The sequence below is a fragment of the Ornithorhynchus anatinus genome, chromosome 10 (genome assembly GCF_004115215.2).
Source record: "Ornithorhynchus anatinus isolate Pmale09 chromosome 10, mOrnAna1.pri.v4, whole genome shotgun sequence".
Taxonomy (NCBI): Eukaryota; Metazoa; Chordata; class Mammalia; order Monotremata; family Ornithorhynchidae; genus Ornithorhynchus; species Ornithorhynchus anatinus.
Window position 1 is genome coordinate 48,571,393 of NC_041737.1, and position 22,327 is coordinate 48,593,719.

A 22,327-nucleotide genomic window follows, 5' to 3' on the forward strand; every position below is an offset into this window, starting at 1 on the left:
AGCAGGGCTTCCAGGTGACAGGAGTGTCAGGGTATTGCCCTCATTTTGCTCTCTGAGGATGTCTACCCAGGAGGCTGAGCCTGGGGAGCATGGCCAGAGGGACTGGAGGGGCTAATCGCCCATGCTAGGGACAAATTTCATTATGGAGCTTTAATCCCATGCAGATAAGCTTGCAGAGGAGCGGATACATCCCAGGACTGAACCTCAAAGGACCACAAAGGAGGGAATCACTGGACTCTTGACCACTTCAGAGGATCTCAAAGCGACAAGGTTTCTTGCAGAAATCTAGACTGTAAGGGAATAATACGGGCAGGGAACGTGTCTGCTAATTTTGTTGTATTGTACCCTCCCAATTGCGTGTTCTGCACATAGTAAGCACTCAGTAAGTAGCACTGATTGACAGATGACCCAATCCTCACTAGCTCCAAGCTAAGGAGACAGGACCACCAGAGGAGCCTTACATCGCCCCAAACTTTCTTCAGTCCCCAGTGCCCCAGCCAAGCTCTTGGCTGGATTTCTTTCCATTCACAAGACCGCGGGGCCTCTCTTGCATCAACAGAGCTCCGTGGCCTCCACCCATTACAGCCGCAGACGCCTCAGCCTTCTGGGCTTTCATCCAAGGCCACAACAGGTCATAGGGCCAGAGCTGGACAAACCAGCCTGGTGTCATCCAAGGCAGAGGAAGTCTGAGTGGGTTTGGACAGACGCCCGTTCTCACCTCCCATGGGTTCCACGGCCCATCTGGAATTCCCTTTATGTCTGCTGCCTGGGGCCTGATGCTCCCACCAGGTTTTCACCTCAGAGCGGTCACAACAGGGACCGTGCCTTCCTCTTCGAACGCATCCAGTCCCTTTCGTCAGTCCAGGAGATGACAATAATTATCCCTCTGTTACAGAAGGGCAGACAGTGTCCCAAAGGAGGACAGTAACTTGGTGGAGGTCACACTGCCTTCCAGGGTCAGAAGAGCAACCCAGACCTCTAATTCCCCAGTTCACGTGCCTCCCTGTGTGTCCAACCTTTCTCCAGGAGGGTAGACCACCCAGGCCAAGTCAGAAAAGCTGCCCCGAGGGGGGCCATAACCACAAGGCAAACAACCCTCTTTAAGTAGTGTGGCCTAGTGGATAGAGCATGGGCCTCAGAGTCAGAAGGACCTGGGTTCTAATCCCAGCTCCACCTCTTGTCTGCTGCTTGACCTTGGGCAAGTCGATGAACTTCTCTGTGCCTCAGTTACCTCATCTATAAAGTGGGGATTAAGAGTGTAAGCACCACGTGAGACCGGAACTGTGTCCAACCTGATTAACCTGTATCTACTCCAGCGCTTAGAACAGTGCTTGGCAAGTACCGTAATTACTATTACTATTATTACTGAGTATGGTCTGCTTAGAGCAGATCCCACCCCAGGCTATCCGCAGCGGAAGGTTGGAGAGCTGCTGCTGCTCCTGCTACTGACTACAGGACGGGATGGGACAGGAAACACAAACAAGCTCGGAACATTACCATAATTGCATCTCCGGAAACATGCAAAGCATTCATTTTCCCTTCACATCTATAATGTTACAAGAACGAGGGCTGAAAATACAGCCGTGCACTATGTAGCTTGGCAGACAAAAATACCTACACATACATATTATATATATATGCATATATATATACGCACACACATATATGATATATATATATATATATATATTCATACGAATGTGTGTACACACACACACTTCCAGAGATGAGCTTGGGGGTTTATAAGGAGGGTACGTCAGAAAAGGTAAAACAGCATCCCCTCAGACTCCAGCATCTAAAAGCAAAGGGCATCAACTGGGCAGGGCCCGGGTATCTTGCCCAGACCCCAACCACAAACAGAGGTCACCTCTGCCCCTGATTAGCCAGCTGCCAATTTAAAGGACATGTAAGAAGATGGGTGGAGAGGGGCTGTTTTCCTGAGTCTTGCGAGTGGCTAGACCTCTATTTTACGTTTTCTAGGGAAACGCGCTTTGAAAGAGATCTTTCTTTTTGAATTGGAATTAAACCTTCCTGGTCATTATCCGTAATTTGGGAGAACCCGCCAGCAAAACTGAGCCGAAACAAAGGTGAAGCCGAGCCATCTGCTTTCCCTGGCAGCACCGAGGAGGAAACAAACGGCAGTGAGTGGCCGAGAGTAAATTTGATTTTGGACATTCTTTTGGTTGGAAGACACATTAGGGGGCTGCAGACTGGCTAGGAAGGAAGCAATTATGGCAGCGATGCCTGATTTCGAACAGGACACTGACCATTAGAACTCCCCAGATTAGCTCGAATGGAAAAAAAAAAACCAAAACAAAAACCAACAACCCCCTTATCGTTACTCCAGTTTCCCCGTCACATCTCTAATCATGGTAACGACAGGAACCACTCAATGGTGCGGGCACAGTTTCTATGCCAAATGTGCAATCCCAGGACGGGGGTGTGGCAAGGGCACAGAGGTCATTCGGATGTGAAAATTCTCATCTTCCCATCCTATGGTCCAGGTGCAGCGGTGATATGAACTGGAACGTGATAAATAAGGTCATTCACAAATCCACTTCCACCTGGTGCCTCGGGGTTTCAGGCAGTAAAAAGCCTCTCAAGACCCTGCAAGTCTTCACCTAGCCCAGGTGTCCTCCTTCCGCCCGGCTGCCTCCCCCAAGAACCACTCTAACCCTGAACAGCTGGGCCGCTGGGCTCTGGGTCCCCTCCGACGCTGGCCCATGGTGGGATGTTCTCTCTAGATCTCCGTCTCCAACCCAGCCTCCTCCTTTATGCTTGGCCTCCCGAGCCAACTCTCAGACAGGCTACGAGGATGAATTCAATTTTCCGGCTCGCACACACGTAATCTGGAGAGCCTCGGCGATAGGCACCATGTGCCTTCCAATCACCCCTCTCCCGGCTTCTTGGTGACAGAGATAACCAGAGGGCGGAAAGGGGGTTGTCCAGACCCAACCCTCCCAAATCAGCAGAGCGGGGGGAACCGAAGCTCAGCCTCGGGATTCCGGGCCGGCGTGGGCCGAGAAGCTGAGGCCTGACCCGGCACGAGGCGTGCAGCAAGGACGAAGTGCCTATTCTGAGCCAATGCTAACTGGGCCCAAGCTTGTGCCCAAGACTGGGGAGGGAACTTTGGGGAGAAGGTCTGGGCCAGCGGGTCGGGCATCCCAATGAGCGGGCAGGGATTCCTGCACAAGCCGGGTGCTGGGCAAAGCCCGGTCCTGGCGATGGTGGTCTCTCCTCCCCGGCCTAAAGTGGTCCGAGACAGAGTGTTGAAGGGACCAGCCCCAGCCTCCCCGATTTCAACCTCCCCTGGACTGTGCACAGTTGTCCAAGGCCCAAGGACTAGATCCAGGGCTCCGTCATGACTCTCTATCCCGGGATCAAGTCCTCTCACTCCTTCTCTAGGAAAGAGAAACTTTCTTCTGGAGAAGAGGCCAGAAGTCTGCTAAATTTTTGTTTCACCAGCCTTGAACATCCCCCCTGACTTTGGGATCCCTGCTGTGACAGGCTCTGCCTTCAGCTGAAACCGTGAAAGAAAGTGCTGCTTTACAAAACACCGTTTTCCAAGACCCTCTCCCTACCGGCAGTATCCCAAGCTCGGCTAAACCTCATCCATTAAACTGAGAGCCTCTCTGGACCAGACTTCCTTCCTTGAAGCAGGGTGGCCTAAGGGAAAAAGCAAGGACCTGGGAGTCAGAAGACCTGCATTCTAATCCCCTCTCTGCCATGCCTGTTGTGTGACCTAGGGCAAGTCACTCAACTTCTCTGTACCTCAGTTTCCTCATCTTTAAACAGGGATCATTACCTGTTCTCCTTCTTACTTAGACCGTGAGCCCTGTGTGGGACAGGGACTGAGTCCAACCTGATGATCTTATATCTACCCCATGCTTAGTAGAGTGCTGGACACATAGCAAGTCCTTAAGTACTATAATTACTATTATTCTGGCCTGGGTCCTGGGGTTAGAATGGAACTCATTCATCACATTTCCTCCTGGGCCCTCACACTTCTGGTACACACTAAGCAACGAACGAGAGGCTCCTAGAAAACCCACCTGAACGACTGCTGGAATCCTTGAAAGTCAACCCGAGTTAGCTGTCGACAGCGGGAATAAAATACATGTCATCGCCTAAATGGCAACGGGAATTGTCATGTTACTAGGACACAGTTTGTGGTAATGATACCAATTAACATCTCTCCCCGTTTAACAGTTTCCAGTACATGATGAAAATAGCAACGCATGTGGTGCTGAGATATATAAAACAGCACTGGGAATCAGTCCTGGAAGGACTATGCAAGTTCTCGTCTAGGGAGAGGGGTGAGCTGAGAACAGGAACAAGAGCAAGGCAAGAGTAACGACTGCAGAGAAGCCGCTGCTATCCTGGCTCCCCGATGCTGCCCTAGCCCCCACGTTTGGATGTAGCTTTGCGGCTAAGTACCAGCCCGCCTCCTCCCTAATGCTACCCAAAAAGTAAAGCCAATAAAATGTGTGTTTTTCCTTCTGGGCCCAGATGAGTCATGCCTGGATCTGGGCCCATGGCCCGGTCACTGTCTTCAAGGTTGCCCTCCAGACAAACGACTTCCTACCACACAGAGAGAGGAGTGGCAACTCTCGATTTTCCGACACTGAACAGCAACCAGGGACAATAATTAAGGAAATGGAAGGGGCTGAGTGAGGACTGGGGCCAGCTGGCTCTTGGAAGCATTCCAAGTGGTCACTTAGTTTGCAATTCCCTTTTTGGGCAGCTGCCTTGGGCTGAGGACAGGTGAGCCTGACACTGGGGATCAACTAGCCCTCCACTACTGGTTCTTCCAGGACTCAGGATGGCCCAGGGTGAGTACCTTCGGGAAGGGCCTCTCAGTTTGCCTCTTTGCCCACTACATATCTCTCTCCCTCTCCCCCACCTTTCCCTCTGTCCCTCCTTCCCTCCCTCCCTCTCATGATCTCTGTTCAGAAGCAAAGGACCAAATCAGTTGACGAACAGCAGAAAACAAACCCTCTCAAGGCAGTTAAATGTTTCTGCCCAGACCAAAAGTCATGAGATGTGACTTGGGCTTGGATGGGTCAGATCCCTGGACCCACCAGGGTTCCCTCCATCCATCTGCGGTCCGGGCCCAGAGCTTTCCAAGGGAACGACGCTTGATCGTAGAACCCTTCCTTTCTCTGCCGTACTGGGTGGGAATCGGATGCGGGCAAGCAGGACAGAAGGTTTTTGTCCCTTTAACGTCTCACTCCACCCAGTTAGGGCAGATCATTGCCCTGGGGGTCTGGCCCATCATGGACCAGTGGGAAAGGTAAAGGGCACTAGGCTGGTGTTGAGCTCTCAAAAGTTAAATTGAGCTCATCATCAACCTCAACAATATCAATTTGTGATTTTATATATAGATGGTCAGTCTCTTTTTTGTGTGTTTTTGTGCACGCATGCACACACACACACACACACACCACACACACACACACTGATTCAAAGCGAAAAAAAATCTGCTGAAGCCGCCTGGTGGTTCATTTTCCCAGTTCTAAATGAAATTGAAATCAATACTTTAAATCGAAAAACAAGTGGCAAGGGAACATGGACTTCAATCCAGCCTGTGAGAGGGAACACGTGTAACTTTCCAGGACACAGTCTGTCTCCGTGACAAGAGCCCCAGGGCTGCAGGGGGACCACATGACTGAGTTGGGTGCTCCCAGCCCCATCCCTCCCTGGGTCCAATCAGATAAGTCGATGCTCTGTGCCTCAGTTTCCCTGACTCTCTCTCCCGGGAATCTGTCCACGAGAGAGGCACTGAGATCTAAGGTTCTCCATGTGGGAAGTTGTGCCTCTCAAACCGGTGTCACTGCAACTGCTCCTACGACAGTCTGAAAAGGCCTCGATTGATGCCGTGTTGGCCCGGGGACAGAGCACCTACTATGGGTGGCCAGGCTCGGGCAGGTGGGGGGAAGAGAGGGGAGAAGAAATGGGGGTGGGAACCCTGGCTTTCCAATCTTCTCCAAGGAAGATGAGGAAGGGCTGTTTCCCACAGTACCGCCACCCTGCTGGTCTTTCCTCCCCTCTACTCTACCCCCCAACTCCAGGCCCCCTCTGGCTTATACAAACCCCAGGAAGCCCGGCCCTCTGGCTCAACTGTCCCAGAGCATGACACAATGCAGGTGGACAATCTCAGCGATGGCTCGTCAGGGAACTACAGAATTAATTCAATGGTAAGCTCCTGCAGGGCAGGGAACTCGTACTTCACTGCTCTTCTACCTTCCCAAGTGCTTAGTTCTGCTTTCATCCCATACTGCAGCTCAAGCCAGTGGAAACAAGACAGGGCTGGGGGTCACAGGCTCTGAAATTTGCCAGTTGAGTGACCTTGGGCAAGTCACTTCACTTTGCCTCAGTTTCTTCATCTGTAAAATGAGGATTCCATACCTGTCTCCTTCCCCCTTAGACTATGGGCCCCATTTGGGACTGGAACTGTCTTTATCTACCCCAGAGCTTAGTACAGTGCTTGACATATAGTAAGTGCTTAAAAAAACCCATAATTATTATAATTACTACCAATATACTCTGAGCCCCATAGGGGAGTAGGACTGTTTCCAATCTGACTGCATCAAACCCAGCAGTTAAAATGGTACTTAACATGTAGAAAGCACTTAATAATGCAATAACTATTAATAAGAGCAATAATAATTGCACTCTGTTAAGCACTTACTATGTGCAAGCACTAAGGCAGATATCAGGTTATCAGAGCGGACATAGTGCCCGTCCCCCACGAGGCTCTTACTGTCCATCTATCCTGCTATCCACCCGTCCATTCCTTGCCAAGAGGCAAGGAGTGTTTTAAAGATGCAAGAACAAACCTGAAGGGTCAGAAGGTCAGAGCCAGACTGAGACCTCGGGATCTCCCAGGAAGCGCTTAATAAATAACATTGACTGTTCAACTGATGAGTGTCTTTGCCAGGATTCTGTACTGTCCTTTAAACCGCCGGTGCAGGTTAGGGGAGAGGGTGGGAGCCAGATGTGGGGTGAGCAGCAGAGAGACTGGTGGAAAGGCAAGCAGAAGAAGGGGTCGGGCAAATGGTAGCCCCGTTCAATAGGTGATGGTGGTGGGAGTGGTGACGGGAGCTCCAGCCACAGCAGGGTTGCAGAGGAGAGGAAGCTAAAATCGGTTACTTAGCCGTCTGCCACCAGAGCGCTTCTGGCGCGGAGCACGAGGCTGTCACCCACGGTAAATTTAGCCCCAGTGATATCACCCTGCGGAGTGGTAACAGGCCACGGAGCCCACCTGACCAGCTCTTCCGGAAATGGGCTCTGCCCCACCTTCTCACTGAAAGACTCTAAGTAATCACCACGGAAAATGACTGTAGGGTACTTGCTTATTTCTTATGCTAAATCTCACCCGGATAACTTCACTAAGGCCTATAAACGATAACAGAATCTGCCTGCTGGGACTTCTTGTCCCTGCAGATCTTGACGCAAGGAATTCTGAATGTCGGGTCAAGATTAAACAAGAGAACTCACCTTCACCCCTGTCTGTTCCGGTGGCAATCAATCAGTGGTATTTATTGAGCACTTAACTATGTGCAGTGTGCTGTGCTAAGTGCTTGGGAGAGTACAGTAGAATTGGTAGACATGTTCCCTGCCCACAGTGAGCTTACAAGTCCTTAGGGGGAGACAGACATTAATATAAATAACGCCATGGAGGTTCCTCTAGCCCGGTGCATCTGATGTATTAAGTCGTTCATCTATCAATCAGGGGCATTTATTGTGCACTGACTGGGCACAGCACTCAGAGATAAGCCCCGGGAGAAAACGATAAAGTGGCCACAGTTCCTGCCCTCGGGGGGTTTGTGATCTATTCGGGGAGACCAACACTCAAAGGTATCATAGATGAGGCAAGCGACCTCAAATAGTAAGCTCTCAATAAATACTATTGAATGAATGAATAAACCACTAGGGCATATTATGGGATGGGGGAAGGCTCAGAAAATACTAACAGAAGGCAATGGGGGAGTGCAGGGGGAAACCAAGATGGCTAAATGGAAGACTAGAAATCCAATCCTGCCACCCTCCCACTAAAGAAAGCCCTTTTGCTCTCGTTTGTATAAACTCCGTCATTCCAAAAAGAAAAACTTTTACTCCTACAAACCACCTGGAAAGCCTGTAGGAGGAACTCCAAAAACCGATACCAATAAGCAGATTGGCACAGTAGCAGCATGGCTCATAATGTTGGTATTTGTTAAGTGCTTACTATGTGCAGAGCACTGTTCTAAGCGCTGGGGGGGATACAGGGGAATGAGGTTGTCCCACGTGGGGCTCACGGTCTTAATCCCCATTTTACAGACGAGGTAACTGAGGCACCGAGAAGTCAAGTGACTTGCCCGAAGTCACACAGCTGACAAGTGGCCGAGGCGGGATTGGAAAGAGCACGGGCTTGGGAGTCAGAGGTCATGGGTTTGAAACCCGGCTCTGCCACTTGGCAGCTGTGTGACTGTGGGCAAGTCACTTAACTTCTCTGTGCCTCAGTTACCTCATCTGTAAAATGGGGATTAACACTGTGAGCCTCACACGGGACAACCTGATTACCCTGTATCCACCCCAGCGCTTAGAACAGTGCTCTGCACATAGTAAGCGCTTAACAAATACCAACATTATTATTATTACATCTGCTCAGTAGCGTACAGAATGGAGAGATGCAGGCAGTGGTGGGAAAAAACACCTCTAATAAGGGTCAACATCAGAGCAGCAGGATGACTTCAAATCACAAACACACACACAGGCAGCATTTGGGCATTTGGGGGGAGATGCAAAATTAGCTCAGACTGTGAGCGATTCATTCTACAAAAAGCAAAATGAGATTTCTTACCCCTCCTGCCTGTCTTTTTAATTAAAAATTAGCTTATAAATCAAAGACCTTGTTTTCTGGCCTGCAGGAGGGGACACGGAGAAAAGCTCTGTTTTCCTCAGTCAACAACACATTTTTCTTCGTTCTGACCCAAGTTCCGTTTCCCAGGTTCATGTACCAATTACATCGCTCTCCCTCCCCAGGCTCCCTTCTGTCCCTCCTCCATCCTGCTGGGACTCCAGGCAATTCATTAGAAGAAAGAGCTGACCTTTATTGAAGGTAGGACACCTTCACGGGCCTCCCTCTCAGCAAACACACACAGACACACCTGTTCGGACCTGGCTGTTCCCTTCAGTAATGATCTGGGATGGCGACACCACTTCCTTGAGGAGGGAGTCGGTGTGCATAAGTCAGAGTTCGAATTAGGCACTGATCTTGCAAAGAGATTCTGAAATTCTCAGTATTATTCCCCTGGGCTTCTCCAACCTCTGTCTTCTTAGCAGCTTAAGTTACCCTTCACATACATCACATCATAGGATCCTCATAACAACCCCCAACAGGCAGGAGATGGGACTTAAGTGCACCTCCCCAGTTCACAGAAAGAGAAACTGAGGTGGGAAGCAACCATCCAAAGTCATTATCACATTGACGGTACAACCAGGCCTGGAAGCCAGATTCGGTCAATCAATCGTATTTACTGAGTGATTACTCTGTGCAGAGCACTAAATGGTTGGGAGACTACAGTGTAATGGACACGTTCTCTGCTAACAGCAAGCTTACTACACTGGGCCTCCGGTAGCACGAGGGGTGTCATCAGAGTGGCTGGTCCCAAAGGACTCTAGCGCTCAGATACTACAGTGCAGCCCACCCAGCCTTCTGTACTTCCTCCAGGAAAGAGTTCCAGAGCCCCAACTTTATCGGGGAAACGAAGAGCAGTTCCAGGGTAACATTTTCCCCAGTGGACAAGGGCCCTCAGCCATGAGAGGCTCCTTGTGGCACCTTGCTGGGACTCCTGTGCAGCCACTAAATGGCCGGAAGGAGAGGATGGCTGACCGGAGGGAGCGGGTAGAATATGTCCTCCACCTGAGGATCCCAAAGCACTTTGCAAACCCACACCCTCCTCGTGACCCAATGGGTCCTACAGAGAAGGGAGGAAGAAGGATTATCCTCATTTCTCAAATGGGGAAGCTGAGGCCCAGAAAAGACAACGGCCATTCAGCACCACGCAAGTCAGCAGCTGGGGGCAGAACTCAGGTCCCGTGGCTTCATGGCCCAGGTTTCCTTTCACGGGTCCAGGATATGTCTGCCCGCCCCCCCCTTATCAACTGGTTTTTCCTCCCCTCAGCCAACTTTGACAGAGAAAGGGAGCAAAGGCCTAAGTCACTCAAGGACCAGAGAAGTAGAGGATCTCCTTCTGTTGCCTCTGGACCCGAGCCCCTCGACAATAATCAAACCCAAGGAGGAGGATTAAATTATAGCTAAGCTAATTATGGGAATCGCACTTAGGCAGGCTGCCGGGAAGGGAGGTCAGCTGGCAAGAGGCATTAAAATTAAAGGCAGATGCAAGAGGCACTTAAAAAAGCAACTGGGAGACAAATTTCCCCAGCACAAGGAAGGGGAAGAGGCCGCTCCAGCTTTGCCAAAGCGCTGTCCATCTGGGCATTAGTTGGAGCATTTGACAGCTAAATTGCTCCACTCGGTCATCGTTGGAAAGCAGAAGTGACCGAGTCAGAGTTACACAGATTAGATGACGTGGTGCTAATTTCCCAGAGAAGAGGATGGGAGGGAGGTGCAAGGAAGGACCCTGGGCGACGGAGGAAATGTCACCTTTCCAATCCCTTTTCTTTGTTCCCTGGATCCCTAAGGCTCACGGCGACTTAGGCCAATGAGGACTAGCAGTCTCAACTGCTGGAACCTGTTGCCGGCTCTGCCGCTTCTTCCCTGCTGTGTGACCTTGAGTAACTCATTTGACTTCTCTGTGCCTCTATTTCTTTCTCTGTAAGATGAGGATGCAATACTTGTTCTCCCTCCTACTTAGACCATGAGCCCCATATGGGACAAGAACAGTGTCCAACCTGATTATCTTAGTCTTTAACAAATACCACAACTATTGAAAATGATCAAGAAAACCATTTTTAAAAAATCAATTTACAACATAACACAGCAGCACATGTGGACAGAGTTCACTTGTGGCCCGGGTCTGACACCCCTTCCCTTCTCCTCCTCCTCTTGCTTATCATGTCTTTCTCTCTTTACCTCTTTGTTGTCTTGGTTACATGGCCAGACTTCTGATATGCTGCTAGTTTTCATTTTAATGATATGTTCTTGTAAAGCACAATATTTTACTTCAATTGCATGTGTCACTGGATAAATTCCTTTGGCGTGTCTGACATTTGTGTATCAGCCGGAACTGTATCGTTTGATTTGGGGTGTTTCAGCGGTACTTCCCCAGATTTTATGTCTCTGCATCTAATTTATGAGCTGGATCTTTCTATATAGAAATAAATGTAATGATTCAATTAAAAAAATGGTACACATATCAATAAATCCCAAATTGGCAAAACTTCTCCCAAACCATCTCCTTGATTCAAGCAGGCTGGCAAAAAGCACTTTGGGAAGAGTCAAAAGAATCAGTGCTTCTTAAGGGACTTTTTACTGAGGACTGTAAGCACCTTACGGGCAGGGAATGTGGCTGCTAATTCTGTTGTATTCTACTCTCCCAAGCATTTAGTAGAGTGTTCTGCACACAGTAAGCACTCAGTAAATAGATTGATAGGCTTCAGAGCACTTTTCACTGCCTCCCGGAGTCTTAGATTCTCCCCAGGGCACCCGAACAAGACAGGGAATGGCTTGAACAGGAGGGCTCTGGAAAGGCTCACTCGCTTTCCTCATCCGGCCACAGATCAAGTTCTGGTGGGCGCCAGTTTTCCACAGGGAGCCCCAACCCCAACTACCAACCCTTAGTGACCACCGCGTGCTCTGACACCCCTAGTCCGAGAGTGAACACACCTGTATTGGAAGCTTGTGTTTCCAGATGTATGGGTGTTTATAGGGTTCTGCCAGGTGCATGCACACACAAACACACATATGCATTCTCACACCAATTCCCACCTCTCCAGAGCATCCCAGGAGGAAGTTAGAGGACTAGTTTATGGAAAGAATATTATCAAGAGGCATGGCTCTCTACCTCCGCTGGAGTCAACGTGAGGAAACAGGCTTTAAAATTGCAGCAGGATGATTAGAGTTCGACTCAAGGGAGAACCTCTAGGCTCTAAGGGTGAAGAGATTGCGAGTGGGAGCTTCCCCGGGGCTCTTTCCAAAGAGGATAAAAGAGCTTTCAGAAGGGTTTGAATTTTTTTATAGTATTTGTTAAATGCTTACTATGTGCCAGGCGCTGTTCTAAGTGCTGCGGTGGGTACAAGCTCATTAGTTTGAATATAGTCCATGTCCCATTGGGGGCTCACAATCTTATTCTCCTTTTTTTTTTTTTTTTTTTACAGATGAGGTAACTGAGGCCCAGAGAAGTGAAATGACTGCCAAAGGTCACACAGCAGACGTGTGGTGAAGCCAGGATTAGACCCCAGGTCCCTCTGACTCAAGCCCCATTCTCTATCCAGTAAGCCACGCTGATTCTCAAACCTTAACAAGATTGGTTCCTAATTTGCCTGGGCTGGTGGGCATTGCCCCAAAAAGCCAACTACCATCTCAGAAGGTCAAGAGAGCATGAGACAACCCACCAGTTGACTTTCATGTTTCCTGCCACTTAAACAGGAAAGGCCTTGTGAACCATCCTAACTGACTTCAGTCATGAGACCCACTGCTTGCTGGGATACGTGACCCAAAAATGGCAGGGTAGGAATCAGGGCATGGAAGGGGTGACCCCCTCCCCCACCCTTGGCAACTGGAGGTCTTTCTTCTGGTCGGGCGAGAAGATGGTCTCCCCACACACTCCTGCACACTCAGCCACACCCAGCAACCTGACTCCTCACTGTCCCAGAGCTGGATGGATCCCATACTCAAGATCGCACATACAGATCACCGAACCACCCAACGCAGAGGAGGAGGGTCAGCGGGTGTCATAACCTGTCGGAGCCACTGCAGATTTGTACCCAACGGTCTAAAACTATACGGTGGGATGCAGGCCCAGAGGGTGCGTGGCTGCTAAATAGGCCTCAGTGGTCCCGTTTAAGATGCACCCTGTGTTAAACAACTAAGGCCCACAGATCTGTCCATCTTCTCCATGCATGGTTTTAGTTGTGAAAGTGTGACCCAAAGAAGGTTGAAAATGACTTGAACGCATGCCTGAGAAGAGTCAACAGCTCTGCCTCCATGGGAATGAGACCTTGGATGCCATTCTCCTTCTGCCCCCACCACTCCAAAATATACAAACTCAAGTCCCGAGACCCAGGACCTCACATTGCCCACTCCTGCTCACGGTCCCAACCCCAAGACTGCCCATCACTTCACAAGGAAGTTCTCAAAAGCTCATGTTCCAACACGGGCGATAATTGCAGGGTTCAGAGCAGCCGACTCGATCGTTATGGCTGCTGAGCGGTTTTCATTGTTCCCTGGATCCTGCGGCTCTCAAAACTTCCTGAAAACCTTCCTCACGCTCCAACTGGACAAGCCTGGTCCTCTGCCCATGAGTGATTTGGGGCCTGATAGTCTCTGAGAGCTATTTCGAGGGAGGAGGGGGAGGAGGAGAGAAGGGGCAGAGGGAGAAGGGAAAACATTCCTATTGTTTAAAAAAAGAAAAACCCTCACCCCATTTTATTTTTTATTATTTCAAATAACACACCCAGCGGGCTGGCTTTCCGTTCCCAGCTCAGCGTCTTCCTTGTCTGCTGTGCTGAGTCTGCACAGGAGCCGGGTAGCATTGAGCAGAGCTGTGAGAAAGGCTGGGAGTCAGTAGAGTAGAAAGTTTGCTGCCGGGTCAGGGAGCCTCCCTTTTTCCCTCCTTTGCAGCCTCCCCTCCCTTCCCTGTCATCCAGAAGTCAAACCGAGCCCGTCTCCCGTCAACACACAAATACACATATATCCAGGGGGCAAAGTGAGTGCCCACTGTCATGCCCAAGTCGTGCACAGTTATAACACAAAGCTCCATTTTTGCCAAAGTGCTGGGCTCTGACCCACCTCCTGACTCTGGATATTGTTTTTCTGACCTTAGGTAGATCCAGCAGACATCCTCCCCTCCCCTGATCTGCAGAAACCCTAAACTCTGGTAAGCTGGTTAGCTGGATCAAGGAGCTCTTGCCCAGGCCTCTGGTCCTAATCTAAAGGCCCTGCTGAATGATGGGAGAGTGGTGTTGGGGTGGGAAGGGGAGCAGCGGAACAGGGCCAATATGGTACACGGGGTTGGTGGAAAAGACCAAACCACAGGAGCTCAGGAGAGGAGAGGCAGGTTGACAGATGGAAGCCCCAACCAGTCAACCTTGGGGTTGGCTTTGTTTGCAGCAGCATGACTTAGTAGAAAGAGCCCGGGCTTGGGAGTCAGAGATCGTGGATTCTAATCCTGGCTCTGCCACTTGTAAGCTGTGTGACTATGGGCAAGTCACTTCACTTCTCTGTGCCTCAGTTACCTCATCTGGAAAATGGGGATTAAGACTGTGAGCCCCACGTGGGACAACCTGATAATCCTGTATCTATCCCAGTGCTTAGAACAGTGCTTTGCACATAGTAAGTGCTTAACAAATACCATCATTATTAGCCAGGTTTCCTCTTCTTCCCTAAAACCGAAACCCGACCTCCCCACCCCGACTCTCCCATCCTTCCGCTGCTTCTCACCTAGGGTGCCAAGGTGATTGGTCAGACAGTCCTGAAGCTGGTCAGATCTTTACATTAACATAGTAGATGGCAAAAGAGCAAGACTTCCAAGGAAAAGAAGCAGCCAGACTCATTGTTCAGGGAGACTCAGCGCAGGACGTTAACTGGGCACACAGGGCATGAGCTCCTTCAAGACTGAGGGCCCGTCCATTCTAATAGGCTACAGCTCCAGAGCCCCAAATGGATCCCTAATGGACTATAAGATTTAAAGCACTGCCCAGAGAGTCTGGCTGATTCCTGGAACTACTTCTGCAGGAGGGGGATTTAGTGAAACGAAGTCTACGCACTTCCTATAGCATACATTTTTTCTCATGTCCCAGCCCTAAAGCCGGTCCCCTGCCCGGGGATCAATTCGGTTTTTTGTTTAGTTTTTCGGTTGGCATCTCCCACTTCCCCAACTAGCCTGGCTCCAGGGTCGCGACCTGTACATCAATAGAGGAAGTAAAGAAAATTAACCTTCTCGGCCACTGACCATGCAGATACCGCAACGAGGCCTGGGCTGGTGACCACGGGAAGCCCGGCGGCACCACAGTGCTACACTGCATCACCGGTGGAACAGGAATGGCCTCCTGGTGTTCCCAGAACGCCTTTCTCCAAGGGCACCTCGGGGATAGTTCAGACCCCAAATAGAGCGAGAGTAAAGGTAACTTGGAGCTGTGTCATGTTCAATATGTTCTCCCACCTGGACTTATCAACTCCACCGCGTCTTGGGAGCAGCTTGTACAAAACATTTCTAGAGATCCCCGAACAGTTGTCAGAATTTTAGCAGGAAGTAGGAGGAATGGTTTTAAGCACCTGAGTGCAGTGCCCTGCACTAAACACTTAGAAACACGAAGCGCTTTCTTAGCCTGCACTCTTACACTCTTGGAGTTTACACTCTGGGGAGAAATCAACAGCCAGAAACTAAACTACTGACATTCTGGTGGAACAGAGAGTTATCCATCCACATGTACATAAATATTCATGGTGCATACAAGTGGTCACAAAATACTTTTGAAATCATCTTGTGGGAGGTGGGGGGTGATTTATGGGGCAGTGGAGATTATATGGAACAACTCCTACAGTGTGCATTGGGTGCCATTATAGATGCCCTCCCAGCAGGGTGCAGGGTGGCAGCGACCAGAGCCAGGGTGAAAACACCCAGGGCAGCTTGTGAACAGAGTCAAGTTATCAAGCTTAGTGATCTGGACAACTGTAAAGGGCCCATCCCAGCCCCTTGATGATCTGGGATATTCTCGGACCGCTTGAGGTCTCAGATTGGCCCAAGGCAGCTCTGATTCACTACCGCATGGGATGTCCAAGCTAAGAGGAGCCTGACCCCTAAGGCCAGGACTGGGGCTATGTTGAGGCCATTGTTGGGACCCTGGTTGAGCTGTGGGGGGAAAGGGAAAAGAGCAGTCCTAGAGAGTCTTAGTTATAAATGGGGCATCTACTTATGCCTGGTCCCTCTGAGGCCAATTGGAAGCCTCACGTTTGGGTAGCCTGAGATCCGTCCCATGGGGCCAGGGGGCCTGTTGACCTGTCGTAAAGCCGGTGATGCTCTCTCCATGGGCTGCCCATAGCCCCAGAGGATTCGGCATGGGTGGTGGTCCAGTAGGTAGTTCAGGCTCTCCTCCAGTCACAGACCACAAATACCAACGTGAGCTATGCACCTTCCCATTCCCATAACCCCCAACGGATCCTCGATTTGCTTTCCTTCCTCTGGCCCAGAGCAGGTCCCGTCTCCCTACCCGGTTCTCAAGTTGAACCCTTCCCAGAGTCCTCGGGGTCAGAGGCCACTGGCTTCAGCGCGGGGACTGGACCCACCATCGATCCCAAGCCACCAGGGCCTCATCTCCTTTCCAGATGAAACCCTCACCTGGGCTCCAGCCAGGCAGTGGTGGACATCAACCACGAGTGAACCCAGTTGCCAGGAAACCACTCTAATCCCAGCTGCATTGTGAAAAGCCACTGGATTTTTTTTTTAAAACCTGTTCCTGCATCTCCTCCTTCACTGTCTTCTCTACCCTCAGCATAATCATCCTCTCCGGGCCCCAGCACCGTTGGGCCAGAGAGCATTGTCATTCAGGGGTTCCAGCGACAGAGGATCGCTCAGAAAGGAACAGCTCTCCTGGAGCACACACAAGGCCCCTGGCTGGGGCCAGACCACCGCTACACACTTCCACAAGGTCCTTTTCCACACCTACTGGGAGGCTGGAGTGGCCGGGGAGCTTGACCAGCCGCCATAAAGCCTCAGCTCCTGCTCAGCTCAGACCCATGTCACTGCAGACAGGCTGTCCACCAGCCCCAGGGCCTCCCTCACCATTCCAGGAAGGGATCAAGCCTTTCTCTCCGTAACCGCGATGACCTCTGAGAGAAAAAGCACTTCCAGACACCGAGGATGCTCACGTTTCAGTTATCCCACTTCACCCTCCCCGGTCCATATCCACTGTCACTTAGAGTCAACAGCCTGGACTGCCCAGGGCTCCCTTACCTTCTTCAGCTTCCCACTCTTGGTACCCACGAAGGCCAGCGAGTGGTTCTTGTAGACATAGGCGATGACCGAGGTCATGCGGTCTCCATCCTCCGTGAAGATGGGCAGGCCCCACACCATCTCCGAAACGCCCAAGGGGGCATTCATATCCAGGCCACAGAAGTTGTCGTCAATGGTCAGGAGCTGACGGGGCAGACAGGAAACAGAGACGGGAGAGTCAAAGAACAACCCAGACCACAGAAATAATCATCATCATCATCGTCGCATTCCTTAAGTGCTTACTATATGCCAAGCACCGTTCTACACATTGCAATAGATACAAAATAATTAGATCATGACGGTCAGATCATAGATACCCCCTCTCTGCTTCTCAACCCAAGTATCTTCTCAGCGGTTACCGCCCCCTGGGCTCTCTGGTCTTAGTTTGGACCGGTAAGTCAGTATCTGGGGCTTGAGAAGTCAAAACTGGCTCCCAGAAAGCCCAAGGACACAGCTAAATGGGAGGAGTCTGGGAGGCAGGAGTCCTGGGTTCTAATCCTACCGTTCTTCCCAAAGTGCTCAGTCACCAATGATATTTAGTAAGTGCTTACTATGTGCAGAGCACTGTAATAAGTGCTTGGGAAAGTACAATTCGACAAAATTAGCAGGCATGTTCTCTGCCCATAACGGGCTTACTGTCTCGAGTGATTACAGTCTTACCCTTCGCCTTCCCATTTGTACACCCCTTACGCTTCTTGTACAGTGGTACTGATGCATGTCAATCACTGGGGAACTGACAGATGTCAGCCCAAGGAAAGCAAAGTGCACCTGAGGCTCAGCTTGTACTAAACTCTGCCTCTTGGCAGATAGACCTCTCTGTTCTCAGGAAGTCAGGGTTATATTCCTCTCCCTGGTAAGGGGGAGCTGTGTGACCTCAGGCAAGGCACTTAACCTCTCTGAGCTTCTGTTTCCAGGACTGTAAAAATGAGCAGAGCAACCCTGCCTTCTGAAGGCGATATCTTAAGGACCAATGAGCTCATGTCTGTAAAAGGCTTTGAGCTCCTTGAAGAAAGGTGTGAGAGAAAATACAAGGTGCCATTTTTTTTAAAAGGCTTAAATTCAGCCAAAGGAAAAAGCGTCTGGAGAACAGCAAGAGAGAGATCCTGCCAAGCCAAGTAGTGTGATGCTAGCCAGCTCACAGCTTTCCAAACCCCTCAAAGCAAAGCGCCTTCTTTCCTGGAAATCAGGAGCCACCGGGCTCCAGCCTCAGGCGGAAGAGGAGGCATCCCAGCCCCCGGATCCAAGACGTGACCGAGCGGGCGAGAGTCCTGGCACGTCCCTCTCCGTGACCTCACCCGCTCCGGCACCAGGCAACAGCCACTTGGCAGGGACCCTCGGGGTCCTCAGTCGATCCCGCTTTACCCTTAAATTTCTGGTTCAGAGTCCTGGGGAAAAAACCCTGATGATAGTGTGGCCCAGATTTCAGAGAGCCCCAGGAGCCAGGCTGGCTTAGGAGAAGGAACAAGGAGACCTTTTCTCAGTGTGCAACACATCGTGCAGCAATCTGCCCAGCTTCCAGAGGGAGACGCACCCCCTCCCACAAATCCAACAGCCTGTCCCTACCTTTTTTTATGGTTATTGTTAAGCACTACTATGCACCAGGTACTGGACAAAGTGATGGGGTAGACAAAACCTAATCAAGTTGGACACAGTCCATGTCCCACATGGAGCTCACAATCATTTTAAAAATGAAGTAACTAAGGCAAAGAGAAGTGAAGTGACTTGCCCAAGGTCACACAGCAGACAAGTGGCAGAGCTGGGATCAGAACTCAGGTCCTTCTGCCTCCCAGACCTGTGCCCTATCCAATAGGCCACACTATTTCTCCTCAATTAATCAATCAATGGTATTTACTGAATGCTTACTAAGTGCAGAGCACTGTTCTAAATTCTTGGAGGAGTGCAATACAACAGAATAAGCAGACACGTTCCTGCCCACAACCAGTTTACAGTCTAGAGAGAGAAACAGACATTAATATAAGCAATTTAAAATATATAATTTAAAGATATGTACATAAGTGCTGTGGGGCTGAGGGAGGGGTGAATATCCAATACCCAAAGGTCACAGATCTAAGTACGTAGATGATGAAGAAGGTAGAGGAAGCTCGGGAAAACAGGGCTTAATCTGGGAAGGCTTCTTGGAGGAGATATGACCTTGATGGAGAGACTGGTGGCCTGGAGTATCTGGAGGGGAAGGGAGTTCCAGGATGAGGGGAGGATGTGGGAAAGGGGTCGGTGGCAAGGTAGACAACATCGGGGCACAGGAAGTAAGAGTAAAGCGTGCAGGCTAGGCTGAGGTGGAAGATCCATGAGGTATGGTAGGAGTGGGCAATGTATTTTGGCACCTTAGTCCTGTAGGAGAAAAGTCATTTCTTAAAGGGCAAGGACTCCATCCCCAGCACCTGACATGGGATGGGAATCCAGTAAAGGTTCAGTTCATTAAAAAGAGCAAACAAAAGTCCTGGGAGGCAGCCTGTTTTACTCTTTCCCCTCTCGCTCCCCACTTCTCCTCTCTAAGAAAGAGGAATGGAAATCTGATTGCACTGGGGAGAGTACCAGAAAAGGAGGGGAACAGAGGGGAAGGGTGGCAAGGTGAGAGAGGGGTAAAGGGAGGACGGGAAAGGAGCACCGTCCTAACTGTAGTATTCGTTAAGCACTTACTATGTGCCAAGCACTGTACTAAGTGCTATGGTAGCTGCAAGAAAATCAGGTCCCACATGGGGCTTACAGTTTAAGTAGGAGGGAGAACAGGAATTGAATCCCCATTTTGCAAATGAGGGAACAGGCATAGAGAAGTTAAGTGACTTGCCCAAGTCACACAGAAGGGATGTGGCAGAACTGACATTAGAGCCCAGATCCTCCGACTCCCAGGCCTTGCTCTTTCCCTACACTGTGCTGCTTATCATGGTGTCCAGTTATCCCGTTTAATATGGGACAGCCCAGATTTCAACAGCACTTAGTACAGAGCTCTGCACACAGTAAGTGCTTAATAAATATGATCGAATGAATGAACCCCCACCAGCTCAGCCCCTTCCAGGGACCTTCAGGATAGCAAGTTCCCCCCACCCCCGACCAGCTCAGCCCGCTGCAGTCACCCCCAGGATAGGGAGTCCCCCCCACCCCCACTCCTGCTGTATTGTACTTTTCCAAGTGCTTAGTACACAGTAAGCACTTAATACGACTGAATGTACGAATAAACCCCCACCAGCTCAGTCCCATTCCAGGGACCCCCAGGATAGCAAGTTCCCCCCACCCCCTGCCTGCTCAGCCCCCTGCAGTCAACCCCAAGATAGCAAGTCTTCCTTTGCCCACCAGCTCAGCCCCCTCCAGTCACCCCCAGATAGCAATTTCCCCCATCTCCCCCACCCAGTCCCTTCCACTCACCCCCAGGGTAGAAAATCCCCCCTCCCCACCCCAACCAGCTGAACCCCAGGCAGTCACCCCCAGAGCGGCAAGTCCCCACCCCCTCCCCCGGCCAGCCCATCCCCCTCAGGCCAGCTCCCTGCCCACCTGATCCCCAGGACAGAGAGCCCCAAGCTGGTCAGCCTTCATGGTTGGTTGGGTAAGGGAGAAGAAGGTAGCGAGGGGGGGAGAAATCCACCTACCCGGGGGCACTGCTGGGTCCACAAGTGAGAAGTGCTCCTAATTCCCACGGGCTTCCTTGAGCATCCACGGGGAGATGGGAGGAGCGGCTGCCTGCAAGTGCCCACAGCTGGGCCTGCTCCGCCCCTGATTACCTGCAACCAACTGGGCAGCCACGTGCCCTGCCACCGCCTTCTGCCCCTCCTACTTCCCCCCCTTCCTTCCCTCTCCGTCCCTCCCCCAGCTACTGGTAACCACTGCAAAAGGATGGTTCAATAGACAAGGGAAATGATGGTGAAGGGAGAGGAAATGGGGCTTCTAGGGCATCTAAGAGAGCCCTTGTTTGACCTGGCCCCTTCCTTCAATCTTCCATTCAGTCTATTGATTGAGAAATTACTGTGCGCAGAGCGCGCGGTACTAAACGCTTGGAAAGTACAATTCGGCAACAGATCGAGACAATCCCTACCCAACAATGAGCCCCTTGCGCTCACCAGTCTGTGTGAGCAACACCTTACAATGTTAATAAGGATCATTATCCTGGAAATCATCACTTATTGTATGCCAGATCCTGTGCTAAAACAATCAGGGCAGACACAGTCCTTGTCAAACTAGAGGCCCTTAATCTAATCTCACCACCCGTGGCTGGGGGTGGAGGGGGATAAGAGCAGCAGGATAGCAGGTGGGGGAGGGAAGGAAAGGAGAAAGGAGGAGGAATATGGGGAAAGGAGGAGGGGCGGGAGGCGATTGCCAGGCACGCGGCTGCCCAGTAGATGTCCGCTCAATAAATAGGATTGAGTGAATGTCTTATCTCCATTGTACAGATGGGGAAATAGAGGTCCAGAGAGGTTAACTGACTTACCCAAGGCCACGCACACAGCGGACAAGTAGCAGAGTGGGGATTGTTCATTCGTTCAATCGTATTTATTGAGCGCTTACTGTGTGCCGAGCACTGTACTAAGCGTTTGGAATGCACTATTCGGCAACAGAGACAATCCCGGCCCAACAATGGGTTCATAGTTTGAAAGGGGGAGACAGACGGCAAAACAAAACAAGTAGTCGGGCATCACTACCATCAAAATGGATTGGAACTTGGGTACTGTTCCAATCCACTGCAAATGTCTCTTACTGCCGTATTGTACTTTCCCAAGTGAGTATTACAATGCTCAGCACACTAAGCTCTTAATAAATAATATGAAGAAGAAGAATGTTGGTATTTGTTAAGCGCTTACTACGTGCAGAGCACTGTTCTAAGCGCTGGGATAGATACAGGGTAATCAGGTTGTCCCACGTGAGGCTCACAGTTAATCCTCATTTTACAGATGAGGTAACTGAGGCACAGAGAAGTGAAGTGACTTGCCCACAGTCACACAGCTGACGAGTGGCGGAGCCGGGATTAGAACCCATGACCTCTGACTCCTGAATGAATGGTTTTTCCAGTAGGCCACCCTGCCTCTCCACCTGAATAATAACCGTGGCATTGGCTAATCACGTACTATGTGCCAGGCACTGTACTAGGCACTGAGGTGGATACAAGCAAATCGGGTTGGACACAGTCCCTGTCCGACGTGGGGCTCATAGTCTTACTCCCC

The 22,327-nt window shown here is 50.6% G+C and overlaps 1 protein-coding gene across 2 annotated transcripts in view; it reads right to left on the minus strand.

Moving 5' to 3' along the window:
* Window positions 1-22,327, minus strand: part of PLXNA4 (plexin A4) — a 309,259-nt gene that overhangs the window by 230,150 nt on the left and 56,782 nt on the right. For both annotated transcript variants that reach the window (XM_029073007.2, XM_029073008.2), the window contains exon 3: window positions 17,121-17,303. In XM_029073007.2, the coding sequence (XP_028928840.1) occupies window positions 17,121-17,303 (183 nt within the window). The remainder of the gene's footprint in view (window positions 1-17,120; window positions 17,304-22,327) is intronic.